The sequence below is a fragment of the Lipophrys pholis genome (genome assembly GCF_963383615.2).
Source record: "Lipophrys pholis genome assembly, chromosome: 17".
In the NCBI taxonomy this organism is placed as follows: Eukaryota; Metazoa; Chordata; class Actinopteri; order Blenniiformes; family Blenniidae; genus Lipophrys; species Lipophrys pholis.
Genome location: NC_137643.1, coordinates 7,117,421 through 7,138,606, shown reverse-complemented (window position 1 = coordinate 7,138,606; position 21,186 = coordinate 7,117,421). Strand labels below are relative to the sequence as shown.

The window sequence follows — 21,186 nt, the reverse complement described above, 5'->3', positions numbered from 1 at the left end:
TTTCAAGTTCTGGGAAGCGTCACTGGAGGCATTCAGGACTGGGATCATTTGCATTGTTGCCCACAAGGACATGATGAAGCTCAGCCCTTTGCATTGTGCTGTGTACAAAGGTAGCCACAGTTTTAACAATAGTAAAACCATCAATATATAAAAGCAGTGGATGTTTGCTCTGGGTTGGGCTGTTTAAAATGACCCATCTTTTCAGTTTGCCTCATTGTTTAGAGAAGTCCATTTAACCGAAAAGCTTCCTCATACAAAGCAGATGTGCCGTATTTACAGTCGTTATTGTTGTTCAACATCATAAACAAAGGTGTTTCTTTTGTTTGGGTGTCATGAAAAATGAAATATAAAAGGTATGTCTGGAACTGACTATCAGCTGGAGAGGAAGCAGTGAAATAAAGTAGGATTATAAGGGGTTTATATGCCAGTCTTCACACCACACCTCCCTGGGAGCAAGTAAGAACAGGAGAGCAGAGCAGGTTGTTGCTTCACTTAAACCGTCACACGCCTGGACGCTTCTTATCCCCCAGTCTTTTGTACATTTCTAATCAGACTGAGTACGGATTCAACAATTTGATTGCAATTAAAACTTTGTTTAGTGCACAACATGTTTCTCTGTGATCCATTATTCAACGGACATCTGGGTGTTCTGACGCTGTCAGTCTCTGGGAAGATGTGAAGGATTTAATCAAACATGAGCAGCTGAGGTAAATGAGTTCAGCTAAGACTTAATGGAAAGTGGCACCACAGCCACCTGACGTGTGGCAGGACGCTTATCAAACAAGACTCTATCCTATTTGCAGGTCTGATGCAGAATTAGCAGGAGGAAACAGATCACAGCTCCTCTAAACACCCTCGAGGCTGAGGAAGAGGTTGCACAAACTTTGCTGAAAGGGGACAGATGAAGAGTGAGGGCATATGGGACCTTTTTGGAAGAAGATCAGGCAGGTGACCAAAAACAAAAAACCATGGTTGAGCAGCGCCCGCAGCAAAAGTCTGCAGGATGGAGGCGTCCTGAAGATCTCCAAGGTCAGTTTGTGTTCAAAAACCGATATGATGCTTCGGTAAAAAGTCATTTTTAAGCAATCTGTTTACACTATTTTTACTTTTTCAAAGCTGAGGGTGAGAAACATGTTCTTCAACATTCTAAAACAAAAGCTTTTCTGCTGTAGGAGTAACACTATATAAATAATAATTATCATCAACTGGAAGGATTTTAGTCAATAATAGAAAGACAGCTTGGACAAATCAACCTGAACGGTAAAATGAAAACAACATTAAATGTAAAAAACGGACCGGCTTGCAGTTGGACAGGATATGTGTGATGGTTCGGCGTCCTGCATCTTGATTTACGGTTCAGTACATTCCATTTAAATGAGGCGCAGTGCTGCAGGTCCGTGCGTAACTTTCCCACCTGGATACAGCGAAGGCGGAGGGAGGCAGAGGCGCAGAGATCCTCACTTCTCTTGGACTGTTTTACTGTATCGACAAGGGAATTAGAGGAGGTTGAGATATAAATGACACACCTCTGCTCACAGCAGTAATTTCTCTTTAACTTGTGTGTCTTGGGTTGACTTTACGCGGAGAAGATGAGTGGCGAGACGCGGACGGCAGAAAACGGAGAAGAAGACCGAACTCACGTGAGTGATGATGTGTAACTGTTATTTAACTTGTTCATACAACAAACACACGGAATCAGACAGACCGTTTTATTTACTGATTTGACGGGAGGTCATGTTGAAACCATGTGCAGTTCAGTGTGAACCCTTCAAAATGTCATGAGAGGACTCCACAATGGATCACACAGCGGATGTGGTGTAGGTCATATCACTGTATTTCCACACTACTTGTTTGATTTTATTTTTGAAATTACAGCTATACGGAAATACCAGAGTAGAGATTAAACAGCAGTAAAACTGTGTTGCTGCTTTTTATAGAGTTAAAAACACATACATTTTTTCAAATTACTCTTATATTTGGTATTTTCTGTATGCATTTTTTGTAGGCCACATGGTTTTGCAAATTAATCTGCAAGGGGTTTTCCTCAAATCTGTTGCTCTGGTCAAGAATCCAGCATAAAACATAACAACACTAAACTTCTAGTCATGTAAAACAACTTTCCTTAAAGCTTGATGGATGCATCTGATGTCTGATGATATGAGTTAAATGACCTTATTTAAAGTGACATTCTGGCAATGTCTTGATTATCTGTCTGATTTTAAATGAATTATTTGTAAAAACCAAGTTAATACAACTGAGTGTAAAAAAAAATCTCTTCAGTCAACTGCTTCTTTTTCTTAGCAGACTGTCTTCAGAAGAAATGATGTGTTCAAACAAGTGAAGTCTACCCGCCCAATATTTCCAGCGTCATCCAACGTTGTTGAAACAATCAGAGCCTCGGGCCACATTTAAATGCTTAAAAAGCCCTTTGAAATCTCGAACCTTTCTAGAACTCTAGAGGTAGTCTTGTTTGACAAAACAATGGAGCTGACATTCAGGAACTCACCAAGTTCCAGAACTCATTAAAGAATGTGCAAAGACTTGTTGGTTTGGTGGCGCCATGGAAACGTGCTCTCTGTATTTGAAATATGCAAGAAGCAAAAGAGAGTAGTTGAGAGTTTGTTTCATCCTTTGATTTGCAAATTGATTTGTTTTCTTTGCTTTTTGAATTTAGGAGCTATAAATACAACGGAGTCAAATAAGCGCCTGACTGATTTAATGATTGGAAAGCGTTTTCTTGTACGCGATTGGGTTGATATGTGACATGATCCACCACGACTGCACACGTACGACACCGTGTCACATTCGTTGGTTCATGTAGATCCGTGGCGAGACGAGGAAGAATAAGATTATACTCCCATGAATACCCACACTGGGTCAAAGTGTTTCTGCATTTCAAACAGAAGGAATGCAAAAGTAAAATTCTGCTTCGGAGGATCATTATCTATCTGTGCGGGGATGGTGGTTTCTGATGTAATGGTTTGAGGATGTTACACAGAGTTTGAGCAGGATATGCCTGTAAATACAGCTGCATTATGTTGTTGTGACAGTCTCTTAAAATTGTTCCACCCAGCAGAACAGAAGCAGACTGTATCTGTTAGGAAAACACAAGGTTGCTAAACATGGTAACTTTGTCCCGACAGGATCAAAAACGATGGAACATTTTTAAATGAATTCCTGGTAGAGGTGAAATTCATATTTCTTGTCCTAGGCAATTTTTTTTCACTTTCTAAAAATGCAGCCTTTCAAAATTTCCCTTCAGTGTCCCATATTCATCAGGGTAAAGGTCGACTGTTTGACTCCATTTAAGCGCTTTCTTTCTCAAGATGGAGTGTCAGAAACCTGCCTGAAGTAAAAGAGTAAAACATGGTAAAAGAACGGTTTGGGCCTCGGGTCAAAGTGAAATGTACAGCAAGTCCACTGATATCACAGGTTTTTTTCTCCTCCTGTTCTCTAAACCCCTTAGCTGGCTTTTTCTTTGCAATTCCACTTAAATATCTGTAGGTAGTGCTTAAGTAGTTTTCCTTCTTATCTTATCGGCGTTTAAGGAAACTTGTGCTGGCGTGAGAACAAACTGAGAAGAGTTGTTTTTTTTTGTTTTTTTAAAGGCTGCCATCAACGATATAATTAAAACAGCTTAGCTGGGCTGTAATGTGTTTTTGTCAACACTACATTATGCTTACATGAGCTCCGACTCCGCGCTGCTTGTGTGTGATGCAAACATTCTCAGATGATTACACTGCTCACATGTCAACACCCTGATAATCGCCTTCGCTTTCAAGATAACAGAGAATTCTGTACACATAATGATACCATCAAACATTGACAATATACTGTGCTAGTGATGAAACTGTGAGTCAGTATTGATTGTCATTGAAAAAAATTAAAAAAAGACATCTATTAATTATAAAAGTTAAACATTTATTGTTTCTAGCTTCTGACATATTGGGTTTTGCCAGTTTTCTGGTTAATCATTAAGAGGAATTTTTGTATTTTCTTCTGGTCATACGCAATTTTTTGGCTGACCACCGCTGATTGTGATCCAAATCTTCGACTTGGCTCAAGTTTGAGGCGTCCTTTTTTGGATGCTGCGCATGGCGGTGGGATTTGGACCTTGACCTTCCAAGCCCCACCAAATATGAGGCACGCTTTCGGCTGCTCCCGTTCCATTTGTGATCCACATGCTGACTCGGCACAAGGCTTGTGCTGGATACGTTTCCTGACGCAACTCCAAGTAGGACTGGGGTCTTGAACTTTGACCTTACGGTCATACGCTCGCTGCTCTGCCCTCTGGACCACCACGGCCTCTCAATCAATTACATTAGGAAAATCTTTCGAACATGTGTATGTCAATATCTTTTGTACTGTTCACAATTCAAAACCTACATAAATTCTGTTCAGTATTCTTAAAATTACTCATGAAAGTTTTCAAAAGGCTGCAAACTATGAGATGGTTTGACATCCAGGTAAATTAAATCCAGATCTATTTATGATCCAGTTCCTGCAGCTTGTGACTCATTAAATACCCCAATAATTAAATAAGAATAACTATCAAATGCAGCCTAATGGTGCACAAAGAGATCCAGCTCTAAAGCCTCAGATTGAGAGATACTCAAGCATGAACATATTTGGTTGTGTGCAGCTTTTGACTTCTGTTTGCACAGTTTTGTTTACCCTGCACACACTTACCGAGACAGTGGCTGTTATATAAAGACGCCTCATTAATCTCTCTTACGTAACACGCGCCACACATTCCTCGGGCCACTGTGATCCACCAATGTCACCGTGTGGCGGCTAAAAAGGCTCCGTCAATCCACAATTGTGTTTATTTCCAATGCCTTTTGTAACTTTGGATAACAGGGTGTTTTGCATGAGTTTAGGCCTTTGCCCCGTTTGTGTTGGTTTAGCTGAGTCACTCATTTACCTTTGTAGAGCAGATTAAGGATTATAATGGGCTTGTTTGAGACTCCAGCATTATATAATACTGTGCAACAATGTTAAAATTAGGAATAAGTTCTAAAAATAAATTGGGGTTGTTATTCAGTTTGGATTCAGTTTAAACAAGTGTATCTGTATGTGGGCTGTGTTTAATCTAATCAGTGGGGCTGTTTCCTCCAGTTCTTTCCATTGTGTACTTGGCATGACAGTCCTGCAGGGGAGGCTCGCAGCCATGTGGCTCCTCGGACTGGCGGTGTATCACTGGGACTGTCTGGAGGAATAAAAAGGGTTGGGCAGCTGGTGGAGCCTCACCCAGCCATGTAAGGCAAGACAGCCCGCAGCTTCTCACGCATTCACTCACTCACAGGCGGTCTGGATCGCGGCTGATCATCACCGGGAAGAGTCCCACACAACTTTGTCTGCTCAGGTAGAAAAAGTTTTCATGATGGTGCTTTCTACTGGTCAGTGAGCTGCATGGTGATACTTTTGTTTTCAGTTGGATTGAATGAAATGTGTTTGGTGATGTGATTCGTCTGGACAGGTCGACGCAGTTCTTCCACTCACGCATACGCAGGTTAAGTCAGGTCATGAAGATACACTTGGAATCCAGGACACAATCACATCAAACCTTATTGCTTGTGTGAATGTTGACTTTTCTGGAAAAGTGCAGTTTATCATCTGGCGTAACTTCATTTGATTTTACAATTATAAAACAAACTTTAAAACTTTCTAAAAACACCCTCCGTTTTTTTCTGCTGCTTCTTGTTCCTTGGAAATGTGATTCAGTTGAATTTGTTATAGTGACGCATTCAGTAGGTATTATTCACAGGAAGAAAAAAAAAAAGGTTCATAATTACCACGTGTGATCCTGTGGAACAGGATTTTCTGATGTCCATGAGGTACAGTGCTGTATTAACTGCTTCAGACCTTCTTAGAGAAAGCATGTGTGTGTGTGTGTGTGTGTGTATGTGTGTGTATGTGTGTGTTGCCTGGTGATAAATCATCTTGTTTTGACTCCACTTGGAGAGAAATGGGTTTCACTGTAGGCTGCGATGTCACAGTGTGCTGCTCTAAATCTTCTTTCACCGCTTTTCCCTTTCTCAGCTTGTTAGAGTGATGTATGGACGTGTAGCTGTGTGTGGATGCTTCCTGGGTCATTGCCATATAGTTCAGTGTATGAGTGACATCACCTCCAAGCCAGCAGTGTTAGTAGGCTCATCGGTGCTACGATTACTGGAGCTGTATTGATCGTGTGAACTCACTGAGTGATGTGAGTCAGCTTGAGTCAGCCTGGACTGAGGTTGTCCTGCCTTATCTACAAGTCTTGTCCAGTACAGCTGAACTTTCCGATATGATTACCTCAGTGTACGCAGTAATGTTTGTTTGTCTCGACTTAGTGTCCCCCGACTTCACGCTCCCGTACTCCACTTCACTGTTCAACCCTGTCATGATGTGATCTCCTCTGCTCTCCTGAGCATATGTCCCCAATTTCTATCATTTAATTCCTAAAACAATGAATAGGCATATCACAAGACCATCGTATGAACTGCAGCACCTCTGTACTGACCTATACTTTACTATTTAAAGGTATTTCGGGTAGAGAATCATAAAGTAGGAGTCTCTGCCAGGCAGAAATGTGTGCAGCAGCTGAAGCAGTGCTCCGTCGTCCTGCTCCATTGTGTAGTCTGATGAAAGGAGGACACTGGAGACAGAAAACAGACCCCCCCCTCAGGACTCACTGCTGCTGCTCCTGCTGTTCAGCTGAACGGCTCACCTGTCCTGGATAGCAGTGTTTACCACAAAGTAAATTTTTACCTAAAAACTTTTTTTTTCTTCTTTTTTCAAATTCAACATCTTCCTGTTGAAGCATTTTCTTCACAAGGCTCATTTCAAGACACATCCAGTGGATGTGATGGAGTGGTGTCTGAGAAAGACGGGGTTTTGAATGTGGACCACCGTGACTCATTGAACTCAGTTACTTGTTTGAATCAAATGCAATTTTGTATAAATTGTTGAATAATGAAATGCTCAACTGGAAAAAATTCTCCCCTATGACTACAAATAAACAAAGCGCGCAGTGACCCCATTCTAAAATAGTGCGAAGTAAGTATCCGCCTAATGATAACCCAAACACTCTGGCTTGTATGAGCGGCATCGTTGCAGCTGTTGCTTTCTCTGTGATTTGAATTATATCTGAGGTTAGTCCTTTATGATTGAAATGTAAACGAAGCGTCCCCTGAGCCGCACAGACAAGCTTAGAGGAGCAGCTGTTTTCTTCACCTCAATGACGAAGCCAAATATTTATTTCACCGTAAGCGCGCCGAGCAGATGAAAGGGTGGATTCCATTATGTACGTGGCAAAAGTGCAAGTTTGCTCACGTCCATCCAGCCTGGCAGAAGACAAAGCAATGAACTCTAGAAATGCGGCCACCTACTGCACTTCAACCGCCTGTGCGTCATCTTTACAACAACCTCATATTTGTTGACCCCCACCCCAAATTAGCCGGTTTATTCATCAGGACATACGTATCAGGTGGTAACAGTTGCTCACATGCAAAGTGGGCGAGTCACAGCTGAAGAAGTATGCATTGATTCCGTGTTTAATTTCACCTTGGAACATGATAACAAGCGCAGGCTCTTTGGTCTGTAATTACACATAATAAGCACGGCTACGGGAGTGGTGGTAATTATTTGTGCTTTTATTCACATTTACCTTCTGAAGCTGTTTTCGTGGTGAAGTCATGCTGATCTGTGTGTGCAAGTCACGGTGGTTTTCTGAAACTCGAGGATCAGAATCCAGCTTTGAATCTTTTTGTTCTTTGGGGAGTCCTGTGTTTCGTTTTGGCTTAGACTAAATAAAAATCCCAAATGAATAGGAAAGAAAACCCCCGCAAACTTTTGAAAAAGGACCTGAGATAGTTAGAGCAAATTGAGTGAGAGAAAGTAGCGTGGATTCATTTGAGTTGTCCGTCCAACCTTTATCTATGACTGCTTTATCCAGCTTGTGACTGCATGACCTATTATTTCTGTACAGTGTTGTTTATGTTGCAGAACGAAAAATCTTCCAGTGGTTACTGATTGTCAGCCAAGCTGTATTGACAAAGCGGTCAAATATCAACAACAAAACAGGAAATATGACAATGTTCTTCTTTAATTTCTGGCTCTGTGGCCAAACATTGTTGGTGTAAACACGTTTGGAGAGCCGGTGCCAGCGTAGCAGAGAGAGAGAACAAACGTGCGGTGAGGCGCAGAACATTGTGTTTCTCTGCGCCGTCAGCTCCTCCCAGGGCGTGTCTATCCCACAATCCTCTGTGTCTCTGGGAGACGGGAAGCCCTTGAGCTGTCGCTTCTACAGAACTCAGAGTGAAATGTTGTCGGTGCCTCGACGCTGATGGTTTTCAGACGCTGCAATTACACTCAAACAGCTGCCACTCACGCTGGAGCGTTTGTTTGAGTTGTTGAAGGGAGAACTGGTTTCCCTACCTCAGTCACCAAATGGGCGTCCCACATTTCACGTGGTGGGTCGCCTTGCTTTTTTGTTGTCTGTATGTGTCGACCTGACTTATGGCTGGCATGTTCACACACATTTTTACAGCACTAATCTGCTCACACCCACACACACACACACACACACACGTTTCTTTGTGGCACACATAGAAAGAAACCACAAGAAGGTCATGTTCTTTAAATGCTTACGTTACATTAAAATTAAAGAATGTTGCTCAGCAAACAAGAGAAATGAACCAATCAAAATAGTTTTTTAATATCAGCGAATTAAAACTTTGTCCCTCGGGTTGCCATAGCAACCTTCACTGTTGTATCGGCTTGTTTTTATGTCGGATGCCCGTCCGTACACAAATATGTGTTTACACGTGCGTACTGTTGAAATTCTTGTTACAGCATTTCCACAAGAAAACAACCGAGTGTGGTATGTTGAGAATGTGTAACTGACTCCCAGGTGTTATTCTCACGGGGAGCAATTAAGTGTGTGTGTTGGCTTTGTCACAGGCGTACTTGGCGCTGCGTGTGAGCAGCATCACTGCACTGTACTTGTTGAAACAGCTTAGTGGAGAAATTCACCTGAAAAGGATAAAACTGCAACTTGCAGAGGTGTGCATCTGCCTCTCTTCTCATTGTTATCTAGGCTTCCAGCACCAGTCACATCTGCCTTTGGAACCCGTAAAAATACCTTTCTGACTGAAAAATAAGAAGCTGAGAATGGAAAATATTTTTATGAGGTCTCCCAGTGTGTCAACACCTGCTGCACAGTTCCCTGGGAAAACTACTGTCCTGACAACTAATGTTTATCTGCTTCAGCATCTTCTAAGGCTGCAGTTACAAGGAGGGGTGATGTGAGGACTCTCTGTAGGGTGGCGGGCCTCACTCTCTGTGCCAGAGAGAAGAGCTCAACCATCTCGGGGAGACTCAAAATAGAGCCGGTACTCCACTTTGAGAGGAACCAGTTCAAGTGGTTCAGCCATCTGATAAGAAAGCCCCCTGGCCACCGCATAGTAGACATCCACCAGGCACTTCCAGCTGAGAGAAACGGATGGAGAGATTATATACCTCAGTTGTTCTGGTAGCGACTCAGGATCCAGAATCCCCGATTAGAAATGACACACTTCCAGGTATTGAAGTACCCGTGGAGTGTTTAATATGAGGACGCAACAACAAAGTAAATCAACAAAGATGATAATAACTGTCAAAACATCTATTAGACATTTTTTTATACCTTCCTTCCTGCTTCTGGCATTAAGATTTTCCATAATTAGAGCAAATGTCCTATTTATTTTGGAGCTGGCACCCACACAAGTTTAATTAAAGCCATTGGTGATAACTCTCTACAAAACAACAAATTAAAAAATCTTATTGTGTCTTAACTCAAACCAGCTAATGACTGAGAGTTTTAATAACTTCCTTCAGGGTGGAGGCAGCTACAGTGTGATGCATGTACTGTAGGTGCGCACGCTTGCAGTCACACGAGTATCTGCACAACACGGAGGCCACGATTAAGAAAGGTAAAGCTGTGGACACGATAAAGATCAACTATTACATAACCCGCTCTTCTTCCTGAGGTGGATTAAATTTGTCAGTAAGTCAAATGGCTTGTTTTCTTTTGGTGCTTCACGAAAAAGAAAAAGCATCAGTCTGTGTGGTGACACAGCTTTACATACTGTAAAGGGTGTTCCCAACAAGGGATTAAGTGCAGTTAAAGAAGTATGTGTTGTCTTTCAGGGGGCACTGAAGGGTCAGGTGAGCTTAAAAGTTTTTGGAAACAAGAAACAAAAAATAACTTTAATATTGAGCTGAGTGCAGCAGCGTAGAATTTGTTTCTCAAATAGCTATTTGTGAATTTTTTTTCTGTCTTTTGAAAGCCATGTGAAGTTAACAGCATGAAGCAAATTGATGCTTTTAATCAGCAACATGTCTTTCTATTAAAAGAGCTCTGTGTTATTATGTAAAATAATACAAAAATACCTAATAATTCAATAAATCAACAGATGACAAACACATGTGGAGCAAAAAAATCATTATAGAATGATAGAATAGAATAGAATAGAATAGAATAGAAACATGATCTAAAATGTAAAACCATACTTTGTTGCATAGCACTCATACTATCTGTTTTCTTGTTGCCAAGGTAACAAAGTTCCGTTTGTAGTGACTAAGTTGCTGCAGATGTTTTCAGAGTTTATATTTTCGTCCCCGGCTGGGCTGGTTTCAGTTTCTCCAGTGAGCCCAGGCGGTGTTTTAGTCATAATCACCAGACGTTGGCAGTGGAAACATCTCCTCAGTGTGGGTTGCTAGGTTTTACAAACCAACTGTGTAGTGTCTACAGAGGAACTCCAGTAAAGGGGAAGTTTTATGGTAAAAACCACCCCCTTCTCGCTCTTTGTCTCTCCGCTCCACCCTCTCTTTCACTTCTGGCTTTCATTTTAAGGCCCCTCTTCTCCCTCGTCATTGGTTGTTTTTTACTCAGAGTCCTCAATTCTCCCCTTCACCCGCCAGGGTCCTCATATGCCCTCGTTTTCATTTCAGAACCAGTGCAGGCTGCTGGGACTCACCATACGAGATCAGGAGCCGCCAGACTGTTTCTCAGACCAGAGCAGCAGCGAGGTATATATACTCACAGAGGAGCTCAGTGTCCTCACGTTCACTGAGAGCAAAGAGCTCTAACTATTTTATTTATTGAACTTAGGAAAATAGCTTGGCATTAGTGTTGCCACAGACTCCAGAGGAGGAGGAAGAAACACTCAAACAACTCATCACTCCCACTGAAGACAAAGTTGAAGTCATTAAGGTGTGTGATTTTTTTCTTTCCCGTAAAAAAAACAACGTTCGTTCATCCAGCTGTATGAAGGTGTGAGACACTTCACTCTTCATGCTCTAATGAAATACGTTCATTGTCTCACACACTCTGCTGCTGTGTTGTAGGTTTACCTCCAATCTCGTCCAGAGACAGCGGAGAGCGTCAGGATGCTGACGGACGAGGTGTCACAGATTCAGGAGGTCAGCGTGTGTGTGTGTGTGTGTGTGTGTGTGTGTGTGTGTGTGTGTGTGTGTGTGTGTGTGTGTGTGTGTGTGTGTGTGTGTGTGTGTGTGTGTGTGTGTGTGTGTGTGTGTGCCTGGACCAAAGGCTGTACCTTTCTCGACAGCTTTTATCAGAATTTCCTTTTTTATAATTAATGTAGTATCTAATAGTATTATGTATTATATATTTTTTTTGGGTTGTTCAACTGAAATACATTATTTGATTTTACACATTTTTTTAATTTGTGATTGTTTTACAGTTTTTAGAGTGTAAAGCACGTTGTGTTACATTCTGTTGTATGATAAGTGGCTTAGAAACAAAAGTGTGATTGGTTAAACAGTTGGATTGTGAGCCCAGGATGGATGGATGGATGGATGGATGGATGGATGGATGGATGGATGGATGGATGGATGGATGGATGGATGGTTAATGGCTTGTTTGGTGGTGACTTGACGAGTCGGTTGATTAGTTGGTCAATCACTTGGTTAATTCTTTGTCAGTTAGTTAGTTGAAGTGGTAAATAAAATGAGATATGTTTTATATCCATGTTTTTTGGCTCGCATGTGTTTTAAACTGACGCTGTGTTTTCCTTTCCAGGTCAGATACTGTCTGAAGACTCTGCGAGAGCAGATGGCAGCCAGACAGAGCACGACCAACAACAAGGTACACGCATTCTGCTGTGCAGTTACATAGTACTATACTGGATCAATGAGACACAAAGTGTATGTATTTCAAATAAATTCAATATAAAGAATAAAGAACATGGCTTCTTGACCTTGATGTGACCGTCCTCTCAAAAACAAAAAACTAGAAAAGTGCAATTACAAATTAAAAAAAAGAATACTAGAAGAGTAACAGGTGAATTCATTCATGTTTGAATCCATGGTAATATAATGTATACTGTGTGAAATAACACTGTCATAAAACATTTTACAATATAGTGAAGTTAGACTTTAAAAGTGCGCATTAATTTATAGGAATAAGACAGATTTTTATAAGGAAAGACAGGAAAATATTCCAACTAAGTTGTATATAAAAACAATTCAGTGTTAAAATGATCATACCGTCAAGCATGAAAACTTGGGCTGAACTGCTTCGTCATTATGACTCATGTGATTTGTTGAGAGGAGTGCGTGATCCCAGAAGCGGATATGGACTGAGGACAAATATAATGTTCTTCCTCAAATGTAAATTACATAAATTGTAGAGGGAAGCAGTGAAATAGAGGAGGCACTCGTGTCTTTTTTTAAATGATAGTTTGCAACAACGTTTTGGCTTAAATGTTATTAGTGTAAATATTCAACTACTTTTGACAGTGGAAATGTCTGGGTTTTATGGAATTCTAAATAACATTTTGTTATGTTTGTTTTTGTGACTTTTTAAATTAAAAAAGAGCATTCTATACAATTGTGGTGTAATAAAATGGTGAATTTAATGTGTTTTAGAATAAAACAGCCTATTATGACTTACTAGAAGTATGTCTTTTTCAGTATACTAAATCACATCGCAAATATATGAGGAAAGTAAAAATGCTTCATTAAAAGCAAAGCAGGAAACGAAACAGTTTGTATATGATGTTTTATTAAGTTCCAACACTGTAACCAAGCTACATCTCACTGGATAGTATAACTGATACTGACTAACCTGCTATTATTAGTTTGGAAGGAATATGTGGGAAAACTGAGGAAGTTACCAAATATTGTCACATGCCCAAATAACATTTTAAACAAGAATATGGTGCCTGTGTTTGTTCCAATTGAGGAAACGTTGAGTTTTCATGGTGCCGTTGTCACATTTGCATATTGAAGCATTAACTCCTCCAACCGGTTGTTGTTTTATCTTTTCAGTTTCCCGCCAACGGCTTCAGAGTCAAAGTGCCCAGCAACCAAGCAGCTGCCAGCAGCAGCAGCAGCAGCATCAACAATGTCCTCAGTGAAGCTCATGTACGTGTCCTCTCGTGTCTTTAACGTCCTCTGTGTGGCTGGTGTGTTCGGATTATACCTCAGGGTTAATATGAAGGAACCATTAGAAGTCGGTTTCCACCGCTGCTGGTTTGAATGCTTTGAGAGGTTGTTGTTTTGTTTTTTTTAATTTCAGGCATGTAATTCATAACTGGAAAAAATGTTGGGCCCTCCAGCTGTTTCCCGCAAACACACACACACACACACACACGCACGCACACGCACGTGCACACGCACATGCACACGCACACGCACACAAACACAAACAGCCAAATGTCTGCTGTCGCCAAAAAAAACCCGTTGCCAGACCCTCCCGACGCTCACAACAAAACCCAGAACCTACTACACTGACACAAACACACGTTATTTTTCATAGTCTTCTGAGGACAATACTTCTGTTTGACATTGATTTCCCGCTGCCTTGCTCCAATCCCAGTTGTCACGTTGACTTGCATAACCTGAAGAGCTAATTTGACTAGATTTGCTCCTCGACACAAAGACGCAGTGAACGTGCAAATTAGAGAAGAATGTTGCAAGACTCCTGGAAAGATTTGAGTCTAAATCCACCTGGTTTTCGCTCGATATTCAGACGATCGTCTCCCAAGATCCGCACGGCCTCTGCCATACAACCGTTGCGCAACGCTCATGCAAGAAAATTGGGAATTATCCCGGCCCACCAATTATTTTATCAACAAAAGTCAAAGAAATGTCCACATCATTATTGAGCAAGGTCCACACACACACACACACACACACACACCACACACACACACACACACACACACACACACACACACACACACACACACACACACACACACACACACACACAGCACTGTAGCTCACTCATAAGACACACACTGCTCACACGTGATATTGTATTTCCGCAGTATTATTCTAGACTCATATCATAAGATCCTCTGTATTCCAACGCCTTCTTCTACCCAGATTGTAGTGTTGAGAAATATATGGACTCTCCTAGATGTCCAGGACCTGCATGTGTGGTATACAGGTAATCTTGGGTCAGATTACACTGCCCTCATTTCTAAGCGGTGTCCGATTATACAGCGATGCAAATCCCCTTGTTTGCCTGTGAGATGAAGCGACTCTGCCTCCAGAAGCGACGGCCAAGAGATAAGAGAATTAACAGCTTCTCGTGTTAAAGCTCCAGTCGCCTCACACAACACCAAGCAACCTTTTAAAACACTGTTTGTCACCTTAATCTGTCTCTTAGCTCCTGCCTTGCCTTCAAGTCCAAGGAGTCAAATGAGATTAGGCCTTAATCCAGCGCGTCATTTTGTCTGCCCTCACGCTCAGGCCGTGGACAATCAGGAGGAGAGCGCCAGGCTCCGGGAGGCGACCAAGCGTCTGTACGCCCAGCTGAAGGAGATGGAGAAGAAGCACCAGGAGGAGAGAGACAGACTGCAGGTTGGTGTCCCGGTCACATGACGCCATTTCCTGCGTGACTCAGCCCGCCGCTGCTCCTCTTGCACCTTCATTCCTCCTCATTATCTGTCAGCGGAAGGCTTCCAATTTCATTCCTCCTCTGATGATCCTCTGCACTCGTCTCTCAGGGCAAGTAGAGACAGAGGCCTCCGGCCGGACGTCTCACCGTAGACTGATCCGGGATCACGTCTCGTTCCCTTTTTCTTTTTTATTGTATTACTCACAACCAAAGTAATGTGAGCCAGTGGGACTGGCTAACGTTTTACTGTCGTCATCATACGATGTCTCGTCAAGATGCAGGAAGTGGAAATGTACGGCACAAAAACCACATTCTCAAAACAATATGAACTATATTTGAGTGTGTTGTATATTATTCTTTCATAGTAGGGCGCTGCATAAATATCATACTTAACATATTTATAACTGTGACAGAATCAGTGTGTAGTCAGTACATGGGACGTGACTCGTTCACCAGTAAGTAACAAATAAGTGTAGACTATTTAATACACATTCAAATATGAGAAAGAGGAAAGTATATGTGATGCACGGGGATTCAAATATTATTTCTAAAGCGCCTGGCTTGATCTTATCTGGTCACTTTCCTCGACTGATTTTTGTTAAAAGTATCTTCAAAAATTAAATACTTGAAAAAAAACATGGACCTATGGCTCTTTAGCGTTGTGGTTCCACAGTTCTCACTCCTTCTTACAGTCGGAGTCCAACGAGTACCGGGCGCGTCTGGCCGAGCAGTCGGAGCGGCTCAAGAAGGCCGAGAAGCAGTCGGACGAGAAGGACCAACAGGTGGAGGGGCTGCAGCGGCTGCTGGAAAACATGGAGACTGAGAGCGGCCTCCTCAAAGACAAGATGGCCGCCGGCGAGGTGGAGCTGCTGCAGCTCCGAGCGGACAGGGAGGAAGGGGCGGAGGACTCCCAGAGGTAAGACTCCTCCCGGAACGAGGAGCTTTATGTTTCCTGTCTAGCGACATTTCAGATCCTATGTTTTTTTGTTACTGTGCAGGTGTGAGGAGCTGGAGAAGGAGGTGGCCATCCTGAAGGAGAAGATTCATCACCTCGACGACATGTTAAAGAGTCAGCAGAGGAAGGTCCGCCACATGATCGAACAGGTACTGATGCACACGGCCTACCGAGTCCTACACACACACACACACACACACACACACACACACACACACACACACACACACACACACACACACACACACACACACACACACACACACACACACACACACACACACACTCACACACACACACCATTACAAATGAGCACTTTGATGCCCACGAACCTCCAGGAAGTCATTCATGAGGTCTTTCGGTTTGGACACGTGAGGTATAATTGAAGTGTGGGACTGAAGCCAAAACCCTCAGCGTGCAATGGAAGAGAGGACTCGTCATGGATGGATGATTCTGCTTGAAGTCATAAAGCGATGTGTGTTTCAGCCGTTTGTTTAACTGGGGGTTTGTTTTGACTGTGACGCAGCTGCAGAACTCCCGGACCGTCCTTCAAGAGCGAGACCGGGTCATCCGAGATCTGGAGGAGAAGGTGGCGTTCCTCGAAGCTGAGGTGAGACGCTCCACAGTTCTTCAAATCTAAAACCACTTTATATGTGCTGCTCTTGTTTTCTAAAATCATCTCAAGAATAACAGGAAATCTATGTCAGGAGTCCATTACATGGCGAACACACACACGCACACACACACACACGCACGCACGCACACACACACGCACGCACACACACACACACACACACACACACACACACACACACACACACACACACATTGATATTTGGGTCTTTTTTATGGGATTTGCTGCCACTAAGAGAATTAACTAAAACCTCATAATTTCAAGCTAGAAGCTGCACTTCTTTTCCAAATTGACTAAAAGCGCTCAGACATCATAACCCAAGGACACTTAATCGTGTAAATTCTATCTTTTAAGCAAAAGAAATAATGTTTTCACTGCTTTCTGTTTCCAGAACAGAGAAATGCATGACCACATGGAGTACTTCCTGGCTGGCCAGGGTCCGTCACCGACTGAAAACAAACCAGAGATTGTTTACAGGTGAGACGGAGCTTCTTAATCTGGAGTTTAATCTTAAATGTCCAAATAAACTCAAACCGTACCCTCTTTTTTTTTTTTTGTCTCTCTTTGGCGCAGCAAAACACTGACACCGACGACACAGAGCAGCAAAGCCCTCCCATTCATCAAAGTGATCGAGATCAAATCCTGAATGAAGCAACGACCAACAGAATGACTAGAAGTAAAACACCCTGTAGAAATATATGTACATATATCCACCGACCAGTATACACCAAGTCGATCTGCAGACCGAACGCACATGGGTCCTTTCGTAGAACCTCATAGTTACTAGTGGAGGCTGTTTGTTGGTTTTCTGTGTCAAAATGAATCGAACCAGTGATCCAGTAGGAGAAATCCTTGAAAAGTAAACCAATGCAAAGACTCCTACTGATCTCCTTAGATGAATTACATAAGACACAACTCAGTGCCGCGAGGGCTTTTATCAGCGAGTCTTTTGCATGCAGCGACAGACGGGAGAGACCAGCGAGCTCCCCTGCGAGCAGAATTTAAATAAAGTGTATCAACAGGTCATCATAAGAGCCAAGTCAATTAAAAACTCTAATTATTCCAGGTCAAATGCCCAAACCATTACAACGTGTTTGGTGTTTTTTTTAGCAGTTTTTTTATCCTCCCACCTTGTTCCTCAGTCAGGATCAGTTCTTCAGTGCTTTGCGCCACATTGCCAACAGCAGTCATGCAGATGTCAGTGATGAAACATGACTTATTTAACTCAAATAACATTTTTTTTCTGACACTAGAGTGGGTCAAAAATAAGAGATAATGCTATGTTGATGTAAAATCAATTGCTTTATTCTACTCTTGCTGTAAATCACCAATTCGAGGCTTTTTGTTTTTAATAATTTACTCTGCCAAGTGTGGCCTAAACATAATTATTGTGCAGTCCTATTTCTGTTTGTGCTTAAAGAAAAGTTACATATTTAACAACTCTGTCTTTAATGAGACTTATTTACTTTGAAAATATTCTGTTTGCATGGACTTTGCTGTTTCGTTTGTCAAATACTCTTAGGTTGAGCATTTTTTAAAGTAACCTTTTACTGTGAACATTGTATAGATTTGCTGAAGTTATGCCTGTGTCCTTTTTCTGTAGATTGTGTAGATTATTATTTAAATATAATAAAAGAAATACTGGTTGAACCGATCATTTGTTGTCTTTTAATGGTTTATTAACCTCTGTGGTCCAAGTGTATGCGCGATATAAGCCTATGCTGCCACCTAGTGGAGATATTAAAGACAGCAGACAGAATGAGTTGTTTTTTTTTTATCTGAAATCACAGAAGTGCAACTTTCACATGAAAACAAAACAGTATCAAATAAATTATTACAGCCCATATAAATATCTTACATCTGTACAAATAATCAAATATAAGTTATATGTGTATTTACAATCAATTTGTTGAAAAGAAAACATGAAATCGGGTGATAATGTGTCTTCTGAACACGAATTAGGTCCAAAAAACCCGACAAAAATCTTGAAACATATGTACAATTTGTCTCACCATTGTGAATCTTTTGTTTACATCATAAATATAAATATCCAACTTGAATTCAGAGTTTTCAGTGTCCCAGCACTTAATTTGTTGGTTTAAAGCTGAATTTGAAAACAACGTTGCCTGCGCCTCACAGCGTGCTCTCCAGCGTGTTGTAATTGTCTTTGAAGCTCTTGAGCTCCAGAAAGTGTTTGGGTCTCTTGCTGCGCTGCCCGCTGGAGGGCAGGTAGGTGACCTGGATGGTGGAGGGGGTGCTGCGGACTGGGGAGCCCGTCAGGTCCTTGGCTGCCGACTGGTGGTGCTGGTCCAGGCTGGTGCTGCTGGAGTAGGCCTTCACACTGAGGAAGACCAGAGGGGAAATAAGAGGTTGCACCGGTTACCACACATGATCCACCAATGTTACAAATCCAACAATATCAAGTCTGGACCAGCACGGCGACACTTACACGTCGGCCAGTTCATTGAGAGCTTGTTGGTATTCAAGAAATTCAGCTTCTCCAAACAGCTGGAACGGACGGATAAAGTGCAAACATTGATATCAAAACAACAACGACAGGATGTAACTTGTGACACACGCTAAAAAAAACAAACCCTCCCACACACCCCGGTCCCGTGGCGAGCGCTGTCGTAGCCTTCGAGCAGGCGGTCGATGAGAGCGCTGCGGCTGCTCTTGATCAGAGAGTGGGAGTTGCGCAGCTCCAACAGCCAGCTTCTGAAGTTGCGTCCGGTGAAGGCGCTGGGACTGCGGCTTATCTCCTGCAGAGGGATTCCTGAAGATCAGAGGAGACGGAACCCACTAAAATAATGCTTCAAAACATCACGTGGCAGATCTGTGTCAATGCAGAAAAACCCACTGAATATAATGTGCTGGATGGTCACAACACATAAACACTAGATTATATTTCGCTGACTTACAAACAAATCAGATTTTATGTAAGAACTGATGCTGTAAAGTAGATATTAGAGGTTTAACTTACAGGAGAATGTCAATCAATTAGAATAATATAAGAGTGAAATACACTTTGTTCTATTTATAGAAAAAGACAATTATTTATTTACTTATTTATTTTAGCAGGTAAGTTAGTTGAGAACTGGTTCTCATTTTCAATAACGTACAACAAAACAAGATACGTGTGCAGAAAATCACACAATATTACAAAACAAACACATGTAAAACAGAAAGGGTAAAAACAGCCTCTTTCAGTTTATTGAAACAGTCATAATTTTGAAAAAAATAACTATGCCTATACAACTGACAATAACGGAACTTTATTGAACACATGACAACGTCGCTGTGTTTCCGGTAAACAGTCAAGTTCTGATTAGAATAATACTGAAGCACCATGAAGCTGCATCACCTGAGTCACGGATGGCATCCAGGGCCTTCATCCTGTACAGGTAGTTGTAGCAACCTTTAACGTGCAAACAGGTTTTAGTTAGATGCAACAAGAGGTACAATCTCCATCTGAAGGTGACGTGATGATGTGACTGACTGATGTGAGAGCCCCTCCTCAGCCGGTCGTCCTCTTCCGACAGGAGTAGAGGCTCGAAGCGGATCTCCTGCACTTTGGACAGCCTGGAGTCGATCTCCTCCTTCAGGCCCTGCGGGAACATCCATGCGGACAACGAGGAGTCACGAGCGGTTTCTTCGGCCATTGTTTGAAAACAGAGAAACGGACTTACCTTGGGTGCGTTGTGGCCGATCGGTGCGTGCGGTCCGCGGCGGGATCTCATAGCAAAGCGCATAATCTGCCTCTTGACGAAGATGAACAGCAGCACGAACACCTGCACCCACACACACACACAAAAGGTTCAAATCAAGCACGAATGACAGGCTGAGGTAGCAGCCATCATCCACAACAGTTAACCGACTCACCAAGCTCCCATAGGCCATAACCAGGACCACATTAACCCCAGAGAGAGGCGACGAGTCTGCCATGCTGCCACTGTATCTACAGAAACAGCTAACGAGCTAACAGCTAAACCGACCGTTGCTCTGCTACATTCGCCTCACGACGAACACACACAGGCGCATATCTACGAGTCGAAGCGGCTCCTCCGCTTTGAAAGTCTATTTCTAGTTAAAACAAACCACATATAGCGACTATAGACCTACAAATCTCCATCTTTCTTCAGCTTCAGTGAAATTACGCAGTTAAGGCTTTGCTCGCTTTACGATAGAGCGCGACACGTTGAGTCGGTTTACGGCATGATCATTGCCGTAATAAGTGGAATACATAAATAAAAAATTTTTACATTTATTTACAGCTAATAATTATTTTATGAAGAAAATGCCGTGTTTGCTTGCACAAAACAAAACATACAAAAATAATCATAAAAATAACAGCCAAATAAAGCAAAAGGAACGTTTGTTAACTTTATGCATCTGAAAAGAAACCTCCTCTATACCCACACTGTATAATACATCAATTACAATTTTAAAAAGTGCTGTTACATAATAACATTTTATATTTGCCCGAGCAGGCATATACTTCAAGTGATAAAACTTTTTTTCTCTGTATTTGGTTCATAACAACACATACATTGAGCCCCGGGGAACTTCCGAAGGTAGTCAATGTATACATCTTCAGCTACCAGTTCAGGGTCGGGGGACGTTGGAGGCAATCTCATTTGAAGGTTGATTCTTCACTTTTAAAAGTATTTAATTGAGGGGTTATAGCAGGGGTGTGAAACATAA

The 21,186-nt window shown here is 42.1% G+C and overlaps 2 protein-coding genes across 6 annotated transcripts; one reads left to right on the top strand and one right to left on the bottom strand.

Moving 5' to 3' along the window:
• Positions 1–1,502: 1,502 nt before the first annotated feature.
• On the top strand, positions 1,503–18,140 carry tuft1b (tuftelin 1b). 3 transcript variants are annotated; one of them, XM_080484576.1, is made up of 12 exons: positions 1,503–1,640; positions 10,978–11,055; positions 11,138–11,239; positions 11,374–11,448; positions 12,068–12,133; positions 13,318–13,413; positions 14,749–14,859; positions 15,589–15,812; positions 15,895–16,000; positions 16,378–16,461; positions 16,877–16,962; positions 17,059–18,140. In XM_080484576.1, the coding sequence occupies exons 1-12, from the start codon at positions 1,590–1,592 to the stop codon at positions 17,129–17,131; spliced, it is 1,152 nt and encodes a 383-aa protein (XP_080340702.1). In that variant the 5' UTR covers positions 1,503–1,589; the 3' UTR covers positions 17,132–18,140. The 3 variants fall into 3 exon arrangements, with proteins under 3 accessions (XP_080340702.1, XP_080340704.1, XP_080340703.1); XM_080484578.1 differs by lacking the exon at positions 1,503–1,640 and adding an exon at positions 5,260–5,365; XM_080484577.1 differs by lacking the exon at positions 1,503–1,640 and adding an exon at positions 5,343–5,415.
• Positions 18,133–20,711, bottom strand: LOC308122631 (protein C1orf43 homolog). 3 transcript variants are annotated; one of them, XM_080484585.1, is made up of 7 exons: positions 20,365–20,711; positions 20,172–20,273; positions 19,982–20,090; positions 19,847–19,900; positions 19,092–19,258; positions 18,935–18,993; positions 18,133–18,826 (listed from the first exon to the last, which is right to left on the bottom strand). In XM_080484585.1, exons 1-7 carry the CDS (start codon positions 20,425–20,427, stop codon positions 18,619–18,621), a joined length of 762 nt encoding a protein of 253 aa, XP_080340711.1. In that variant the 5' UTR covers positions 20,428–20,711; the 3' UTR covers positions 18,133–18,618. The 3 variants fall into 3 exon arrangements, with proteins under 3 accessions (XP_080340711.1, XP_080340710.1, XP_080340709.1); XM_080484584.1 differs by having other exon boundaries at positions 18,262–18,826; positions 19,080–19,258; XM_080484583.1 differs by having other exon boundaries at positions 18,262–18,826; positions 19,847–20,090.
• Positions 20,712–21,186: the final 475 nt, after the last annotated feature.

What these genes read in the sequence shown, in the direction of transcription:
- tuft1b (XM_080484576.1), top strand. Translation starts at nt 1,590, where the DNA reads ATGAGTGGCGAGACGCGGACGGCAGAAAACGGAGAAGAAGACCGAACT. An exon ending in GAGAAGAAGACCGAACTCAC is followed by an intron (nt 1,641 to 10,977) that starts GTGAGTGATGAT and finishes TTTTCATTTCAG; the next exon opens with AACCAGTGCAGGCTGCTGGG. An exon ending in AGAGCACGACCAACAACAAG is followed by an intron (nt 12,134 to 13,317) that starts GTACACGCATTC and finishes TTATCTTTTCAG; the next exon opens with TTTCCCGCCAACGGCTTCAG.
- LOC308122631 (XM_080484583.1), bottom strand. Translation starts at nt 20,427, where the DNA reads ATGGCAGACTCGTCGCCTCTCTCTGGGGTTAATGTGGTCCTGGTTATG. An exon ending in TTATGGCCTATGGGAGCTTG is followed by an intron (nt 20,274 to 20,364) that starts GTGAGTCGGTTA and finishes GTGTGGGTGCAG; the next exon opens with GTGTTCGTGCTGCTGTTCAT. An exon ending in GCGCTCGCCACGGGACCGGG is followed by an intron (nt 18,994 to 19,091) that starts GTGTGTGGGAGG and finishes CGTCCGTTCCAG; the next exon opens with CTGTTTGGAGAAGCTGAATT.